The sequence below is a fragment of the Onychostoma macrolepis genome, chromosome 15, assembly GCF_012432095.1.
Source record: "Onychostoma macrolepis isolate SWU-2019 chromosome 15, ASM1243209v1, whole genome shotgun sequence".
Taxonomy (NCBI): Eukaryota; Metazoa; Chordata; class Actinopteri; order Cypriniformes; family Cyprinidae; genus Onychostoma; species Onychostoma macrolepis.
Window position 1 is genome coordinate 8,595,480 of NC_081169.1, and position 9,103 is coordinate 8,604,582.

At 34.3% G+C, this 9,103-nt stretch overlaps 1 protein-coding gene across 1 annotated transcript; it reads right to left on the bottom strand.

The window, feature by feature from the left end:
* Window positions 1-1,128: 1,128 nt before the first annotated feature.
* ppm1na (protein phosphatase, Mg2+/Mn2+ dependent, 1Na (putative)) lies at window positions 1,129-7,241 on the bottom strand. The gene is made up of 6 exons (XM_058745637.1): window positions 6,839-7,241; window positions 4,369-4,940; window positions 2,214-2,331; window positions 1,973-2,087; window positions 1,832-1,895; window positions 1,129-1,704 (listed from the first exon to the last, which is right to left on the bottom strand). Exons 1-6 carry the CDS (start codon window positions 7,239-7,241, stop codon window positions 1,675-1,677), a joined length of 1,302 nt encoding a protein of 433 aa, XP_058601620.1. The 3' UTR covers window positions 1,129-1,674.
* Window positions 7,242-9,103: the final 1,862 nt, after the last annotated feature.

Genomic DNA, 9,103 nt, shown 5'->3' on the forward strand with positions numbered 1-9,103 from the left:
ATATAGAATGCTCATTAGTTGTTGATGTAGTGATCATTAATAAATAGTTAACTCGTGATTAGTTAAGCATGAATTAATGCATATTTGTGCACCTGTATTGTAAAGTGTTATCCCCATTATGACTAATATAAATTGTGTGCCCAAGCTTCTCGAGCCTTTGTAGAGAATCAAATTCAGTTCAATTCTGAAGAAACATAAGCTTCATGAATTTCTGTTGCTCGCAGGGCTATATCAGATATGAAAGCTGTAATACTAATGTTAGGAGCCACGGGAAAAGAAATACTTCTACATCTAATCTTTTCCCAATAGTTCAGATTAAACGATTGAATAACTTAACGTATACTAAATAAATGCATATTAACTTATGTGGTGCCTTTTCAGAAAAGCATGTATTTCTGTAAACTGTTGACAATGCACACAAAAGGTATTTTGACAATTCATCCACTCATCACTAATTAACAAATACTTTAAAACACAACTTCTGAGCTCTTCATGTATGATTTCATAATAATTTTGACTCATAAAAATGACAGAGACATTTAGTGATTTTATACAAAACATGGGTTTATCATGTTATTTATAATGAGATAAACTGATGTGTTGTTTACTCTAGTAAAAAAGAGAGAGAGAGAGAGAGAGAAGTGAATTTATAGTTCAAGTACCCTTTATCAAGTTTTACAGATGTTAGTTTTAATATATTGTGCAAGTTTGTTTATATAAATCTAAGCTCTCTGTCGGTAAAGAGAGCTTAACATCTATAATCAAATACAAGAAACATATTGATAATACAGTTATACATTGAATCTTAAATATGTAAATCATTCGTGAAGTCAGTCATGAAACAACCTATAACTATAATATTACATACACTGTAAAAAGTGATAAGTTGACTTAACTTAAAAAAATTGAGGAAACCCGTTGCCTTAATTTTTTTAAGTAAATGATAATTTAAAAAATAAGTTAATTGAATTGTCAAGTTCACTTAACTTTTTTATTTTATTTTATTTTTATTATTATGTACTTAATTATTTTAAGGCAACGGGTTTCCTCAATTTTTTTAAGTTAAGTCAACTTTCACTTTTTACAGTGTACAATTATTTATTTAAATAAATTTTAAAAAGTCTTACTTAAAAAGCTAACAAAGCACATTTATTTAAAGGTGATTTGTGTCATTTTGTGTGGGATTGCTTTCTTTTATCCCATGCAAGTGGATAGACAATTAACTATTAATTTAATTTAATTTAATTCAATTTTGCTAAAAACTTCAGCTCTGTGGCACGTTTTTTTTTTTTTTTTTTTTTTTTATGGATTATTAGAGTGTTTATTGTAAATGAGAAATTTTCATGTGCCCTTGAAATCCTTTATCAAAAACACTTACAATTCTATTTGGTGGCACATCAATTCTACGCTTCACCTTTAAGTAAAGTAAAATCTTTCTGTTTTCCATAAAAAGCTTTACATAGTGTCAGCGTTAAATGCTTTACCTTCATGAAAGCACATGATAAATCCTCCTCTTCCTCCTATTTCTGTTTCTATGTTTACAATACACAACATTGATTTAAAAAAGAAATAGTTTGGCTAAACAATGTGACCTCTGTAAAGCAGGTGGCACACAAATTGATTATTACATCTACAGAGATTCAAGGCTTGATTCCATGTCCAACATAACGGCCACTAGGTGGAGTCATCAGAGCCGCCAATATCCTTAAATAATGACAAAATAGTGGAGAATTGTTGTTATTTGTAAAATGAACTTTTGCACTTTGTTAAAATCAAATAAAATGTTGATTAATTAATAAAGTATGGATTTTTAACATGCGTTCATACATACCATCGGCTCAAGAGATCTAAAGGCTGCTGCATATTTCTGATATGCGCCAATTATGCAATCTTTCCTGCAGACAAACAAAACAGAGATTGACAGAAAATATCTGATTGTTAGTCACTTAGTAGTGTTCACAGTATCACTTACTTGCATGAGATTCCTCCACTTGGTGGGAGGCCGGGAATATTTTCAGATGCCAGGAATTTCATCACATAGAGCAGGTCAGGTTCCTCGTCTTTAGATCTGATCACGTTAATGATCTCTGAGTCACGTAAAAAAAAAAAAAAAAACTTTTATACACACAATCTGACATTTATAGAGACATTTTATCTAATATAGTGTGTTTAAATTGCATCTTATTTTATATCGAATGAATTGGTGAAATTACCTGCCACTTTTTGCTCAATGACGCGCTCTAACTCTGCCTCCTGTTGCAGTGCCTCTGGGGTCACCTTGGGGGCGCCGTCGAAGCAGATAATGATAATGCTGATGTTGTCTAAACTTCCCTGCAAGGTAAGAATTTCAAATCCTGCTCACAAAAATCAACTAACAGTAGAACAATGTGCTTCAATAATACTAGAAAACACTAATACATATATATTGAGTTAGTATGTTCATAGACAGCTAATGCCAGTTATAAACCAAAGGAGCTCTTGGCCTGGTCGTGTAGCTGGTTATAACTCTGGATATAACTTGCAGTCTGAATCTCACTTGTAATCTCCTCTCGCTCTCTCCTGTAATCATTCTATTTAAAGAACAGTATCTACACAGAACGGGTCAAGCTGATTCTATTATGTGCTCTGTAATCTTCCTTGCCTCAACGTGCAGCAGGGAAATACCATTATATAATATTACATAACCCAAATGACTAATAATTTGAAGTAACAAGGCATTCCTAAACTTGTTTAATGTTTTAGAAGGTGACGGTGTTACTGGCAATTCAGTATCGACTTTGCATCAGACTTGAATTATTGTCTTGCCGGTCATGGGCTGATGAATATCAATAAATAAATCGCAGACTAAATCACGCACTTAGACAAGACAAAACATTTAAAGCCACAAATTGTTTGCTTTTAAGGGAGTAGTTGTAAAACAATTGTGGAAAATGTGTCTAGACTTTATAATAGGTCTGTAGAAATAAGTACTAAATATTTTGCATCAAATGAAACCAAATACAGTTTTGTTTGTTGATATCTAATGTATTTTCTAGGATGCCAAGTGGCTCAAAAAAAAAAAAAAAAAAAGGAAATGAACTTTGACAAATCATCAATTGTTCGGAATATTACACATAGTACACATAGTACGCAGTTGATGTCAAAAGTTTGCATCCCCCTTTCAGAATCATTAACAATGTTAATTATTTTACCAAAATAAGAGGGATCATCAAAATGCATGTTATTGTTTATTTAGCACTGACCTGAATAAAATATTTCACATAAAAGATGTTTACATATAGTCCACAAGAGCAAATCATAGTTGAATTTATAAAAATGACCCCAATCAAAAGTTAACAAACACTTGATTCTTAATACTGTGTTGTTACCTGAATGATCCTCAGCAGTGTTTTTTTTGTTTTTGTGTCCCTTGTTTGTCCTGAACAGTTAAACTGCCTGCTATTCTTCATAAAAATCCCCCAGGTCCCACAAATTCTTTGGTTTTCCAGCATTTTTGTGATTTTGAGATCCATCTTTTCACACTGAGGACAACTGAGGGACTCATTTGCAAATATTACACAAGGTTCAAACGCTCACCGATGCTCCAGAAGGAAAAGCCATGCATTAAGAGCCGGGAGGTGAAAACCTTTGAACATAAGTGTATACACATATTTTGCCTAAATATCATATTTTTTTAATTTAGTACTGCCCTTCAGAGGCTACAGAAGAGAGTTGCATGCTTCCCAGAAGACAAAATAAGTTAAATTTACCCTGCTACAAATTCAAACATTTTTAATAATTCTGAAAGGGGGATGCAAACTTTTGACCTCAGCTGTACTGTACCATATAAAATATGTACCATGTACAATATACAGACAGAACACAAAATATCCCACAATGCACTGCACACAGCCAGAGTTATTTTAGTATTATTTATATATTATTAATATTTTGAATTAGCTTTTGTTTTTATTCATAATTTTATTCAGCACATTTAATTCATTTAAATTGAATTCATTTTTATTTCAGTTGGTAATTTTAGTACTCCATCTTATGTATTTCAGTAAGATTCCATGGAAACAGTTTTTCAATTAATATTTATATTTTATATAATTATTAAAGTAAACTAATTATAATAGTATAATATAATGATTATAATAGTTAAAAGTTTTAAGTTTAGATGACTGTTTTTGTGAGATAAAACTGAGCTTTTTTTCTACTTTTTAATTTCATTTTTATTTCAATTACGGAAAACAATTTGAATAGTTTTAGTTTTAGTTAATGATAACGTCTCAGGCCCTCCGACTCAGGACATCAGGAAATCTTATTGGATCTTAAACATCTGGCCAGTGGCCAAACCAATGGGATCCTCTCACTGCTGTTACCAACCTTATAGAGGCAGAGGTCAATGACCTGTGAGCAGATCTCCCTCAGATCATCACAGACCTGCAGGCGGTTGCGCACAAACGCACACAGGTCCTCATTACCGATGGCGTCCCAGACGCCATCACACGCCACCACCAGGAACTCATCTTCTGGGCTTCGCTCCAGCTCGTACACCTCTGGTTCAGGCGACACCAGCTGTTCGGTCTGAGTCCTCCATTCCACCTCCTTAAAGTCGAAGTCGCCAAGGGCGCGGGACACGGCCAGCGAGCCGTTGATGCGCTGCAGGGTGACGGAGCCGCCAGCGTTCTGGATGCGCTCTTTCTCGCGTGGGTTGATAGGTTTGTGGTCCTCCGTGTAGAAGACCACCTGGCCGTCGCGGCAAAGGAAGGTCCGTGAATCGCCGCAGTTGATGAAGTAGATGTTTCGTGGAGAGATCATGACAGAGGTTGCTGTCGATCCGCTGTGGTCCCAGGTCTCGTTGCGGGTCAGGGTGTGCATGTGGCGGTCTATGTTAAGGAAACCATCTCTGATGCCAACTTTGACCTGGTCTACATCCTCATCCACAGTCACACAGCCTGATTAGACAATCATAACAGGGTCAAGCACAGAGACATGAGGCCTGCCCAGTAACCTGCCTTTCAACCTACTCGAGGAAAGCTTGTTATTTCCATTACTTCCGATTAATATACTGTAAAAAGTGATAAGTTGACTAAACTTAAAAGAATTGAGGAAACCCGTTGCCTTAAAATTAAGTAAATAATCATTTAAAAAAAAAAAGTTAAGTGAACTTGACAATTCAACTTATTGAAACAACTTATTTTTTTAATTATCATTTACTTAACTTAAAAATTTTAAGGCAACGGGTTTCCTCAATTTTTTTAAGTCAACTTATCACTTTTTACGGTGTACATTACATCAGAGGTTTTCTATTTTTTTTGGACCCCTCTCTAAAAATATAAAAGCAGCTACTATTTTTGTATATTGTATATATAAAGGCTCATTTATACTGTGAAAGAGGCATCTATTTTTACTGTGAAAAATAGTTCTAAATGTGCGTAAAATCTGAAATCTTCAATAGAACAAAATAAAGGGCTTAGACAGCTGAACGAATCTGTAATAAATAACCTATTTATTATTATCATTATTTATTTATTTTTACAGTTATACATAAGTTTTTACACTCTTTCTCTGACATTTTTTGTTCCATGGACCCCAGTTTGTGATTCAACATATTGGACTGGCCTTGGACAAATTCTGCATTTTGAGATGACAACCACTGTTATAACACTTTTTAAAAATTGATTTAAAAGCTTAAATTTAAAAGTTTTAATACTTAAGAACCAAGATCGAGTTTTAATGGAATTACATTATTATTGTTTGATTGATATGATTATCATTGGACAAATCTATTTTAGTAGACCACTGTTCCCTTCAGAAGAAGTGTTGCTCTTGTTTTTCCATTTTCTTCCTGATTTCCTCCAGATTTGAAATAAAAATGTTGTCATTTACAGTAGAACATAAAATTACAGTTGGTCAAAATGACAAAAAAAGATGGCATGTTTTTTTTGTTTTTTAGACAACACAATACCAATGTTTTAACTTCAGAAGAGTTAAAAAATCAATATTTTGTGGAATAACACTGATTTCATGAAAACATTTGTTATTGTGACAAAATGTATGTAAATAAATAAAGCAAGCAAGCAAGCTCTAAATGATAATATTTTTATTTGGAATTTGGCCAGAATTTTGTCAGACCTTTATAGAATAATAAAAAAAAAATAAATAACAGTTTACTCAAACCAAAACCTGCTAAATCTAGAGAAACTGATAATGTTCAAGTGGTCTCTTAATTGTTTTTCATAGGCGTATAAAGTTTTTATTTATTTGTTTGTTTTACTATTATTTTTATTATTATTTAGCTAGTGTAATGGTATGGAAAGCATCACTGTTCCATCTTTAATAAAACTGTATTTTGTCTTACTGCACTGTAGATTTTTCACATTTTAAATTTAAAGTTAAAAATATTGATTACTTTATTTTAAGGTGTCCACCAGGTGATACATATGATACATAAATGCATACAGAATATCAGTTATTAACATACTAGGGTTAGGGTTTGGCTGTACAGTAATTATGCAAAATTTACTGTTAATATGTATAGTTAACACCAAAATATATTCAAGTAATTGTATCATTTTAAAGATTCTTACTTGACAAAAAAGACTAATAAAACTATTTTTGATAAAGAAATATACAAATTAAAAAGTCATAAGTCACTTTTTCAGTTTCAGGTAAGATACTGACTAACAATAATATAACCACCAGCAAATTATTGTGCTTAGCAAATATTGTGGTCGTAGTAACACTAGTAAAAATCTAGTTCACATTTTTAAGTTGCTGAAACACAAAAGCACAACATAACTAACTGTTTACAAATTCCAACATTTTATCTTCAAGACTAATCGGTTAGTACCTGTGTCGAGAATGAAATCCAGCAGGTGTCTGGAGCAGTACTGAGCCACCGTTCTCCCCGCATGTCCATCGTACACGGCAAAATAGCTCCAGCCTGGCAAGGCATCGGTCATCTCTGGCATGCAGGTGTGGGAATCCTCCATCTGGGCTCGCCAGCCCTGCATACTGGCCATGCCGTAGGTAACACCCCATTTTGACTCACCTTCTGCAGTATCTTTCTCCAAAACAGGCCTTTCTAAGTAGGGTCTTCCCACGTCCTCTTCATTTTCAAAGTACTCATCATCAGTCCCCGACTCCCGTCGGCCACCCTTGAAGAAGAAGGTCACCATCTTCTCGGTTTCCTTCACCAGCTGCCGCAGAAATGAGGGCACCTCCATGGTGCTGGCCCGCCTGGCAGTTCTCATGGCCACCCGGATCCTGCTGTTCAGTCTCCTACTGTTCCTCAAACTCCTTTTTCTGGTCCTCCGAAGACGATCCAGTGCCTCCCGTTGAGTTTGAGCCAAAAAAGGAGGGACGGTTGCTGGACAAACAGTGTTAACAGTATTTAGTGTCCTAAATATGTTGTCGTACGAGCAAGCCTCTGTTGTTCCCAATGAAATCCATTGGACTGTTCTACTGATATGAAGTATTATGAATTCTGGGTGTGTTTATTACATTTGCCAAGCCTTTGCCAAGTTCTGATTGGCTAACCTATTTATGTTCACTCATCCTCAGACAGTGTTCTGTCTTTCCCTCGTGTAATCCCTGCTTTAGATTAGTTAGCGTCCACACATGCACTTGATGAACTACACAGTGTTTCATAAAGAGCATCCCAACAGGACGCATTTAATTATCACGTACAATCCTGACAATAAGCCTTGCTGGGACGTGTTTTGCGTTTGGTTTTTAACAGTGTATTCATGAAATATTTTGTCTTATGCAATATAGTCCAATTATTATGTGTTGCAAAGCCAAGGCACTCGAGAACTTATATTAAAAAGCCTTTATTATCTCATGGCTTAAACATTAAAAATAAGTCACAGATGACCGCACACCTACGTGTTGCGGCTAATATGCCTTCATCAGGGTGTGAAAACAAACACACTCAGAGTCTCTTATACAACAATCACCTGATCACATGACAGTCACATGACTTCACAATCACCACATGGAGCAAGAAGTATGGGAAAAAATACTTTCACAACATATTACAAAATACATCATAAATCATAAATTAAAATCATCCAATTCAATTCAATTAATAAAAAAAAAGACTGTCATGTGATCAGGCGATTGTTGTATAAGAGACTCTGAGTGTGTTTGTTTTCCACACCCTGATGAAGGCATATTAGCCGCAACGCGTAGGTGTGCGGTCATCTGTGACTTATTTTTAATGTTTAAGCCATGAGATAATAAAGGCTTTTTAATATAAGTTCTCGAGTGCCTTGGCTTTGCAACACATATTTATAGACAAGTTTTCCCTTGTCCAAAGAGCACCGAGATATTAGAGAGTTTTGCATCCCAGTAGCCCTCTTTTTTTGCATTTTTGTGAACAATGAATAGTCCAATTATTGTTTAATACCACTTGATATTAATAATTCAAAGCCCACTTTTTGTACTTGCCATGGGGTTTTTAGTAGTGCTGGGCAACGATTAATCGTATTCAAAATAAAAGTTTTTGTGTACATATGTGTGTGCACTGTGTATATTGTATATATAAATACACACTCATGCAAGTATATATTTAAGAAAAATATGTTATGTTTGTATATTAAATATATGAATATAAATATATTCATACATGTAAATATTTTTCAAAACATATACTGTATGTGTGTCTTGATATATACATAACAAATATTCACAGTACACACATATATATTATGTACACAAAAAAACTTTTATTTTGGATGCGATTAATCGCGATTAATTGTTGACCAGCAGTAGTTTTTAGACATCATTTAATCTTCTAACTGCCTAATCGCCAATAAGAACCAAATGTTGTCACACAAACCTTTGATTCACTGTTAAGTAAACATTATGTTTCATTATTACACATTTTTTTGAAAGCGTAAAACGGTAGTCTGAAGAGTTAGGGTAACTGTCTTTATAAATAGGAACTGTCCTCCTTAGGAAGGCCCAGTTCTTGGAAGGCTTGCAGATTACATGTATTTAAGTAGCGTAGGAGTGTGACGTTTGGATTTGAGCCATTTGGGTGATTAAAGTTAGCGAGAGCATTTCACGACCCTGACATTCAAACATTCAAACCAGTGCAACTACGATTACA

What these genes read in the sequence shown, in the direction of transcription:
- ppm1na (XM_058745637.1), bottom strand. Translation starts at nt 7,241, where the DNA reads ATGAGAACTGCCAGGCGGGCCAGCACCATGGAGGTGCCCTCATTTCTG. An exon ending in CATTGAGCAAAAAGTGGCAG is followed by an intron (nt 2,088 to 2,213) that starts GTAATTTCACCA and finishes TACGTGACTCAG; the next exon opens with AGATCATTAACGTGATCAGA. An exon ending in TTAGATCTCTTGAGCCGATG is followed by an intron (nt 1,705 to 1,831) that starts GTATGTATGAAC and finishes TCATTATTTAAG; the next exon opens with GATATTGGCGGCTCTGATGA.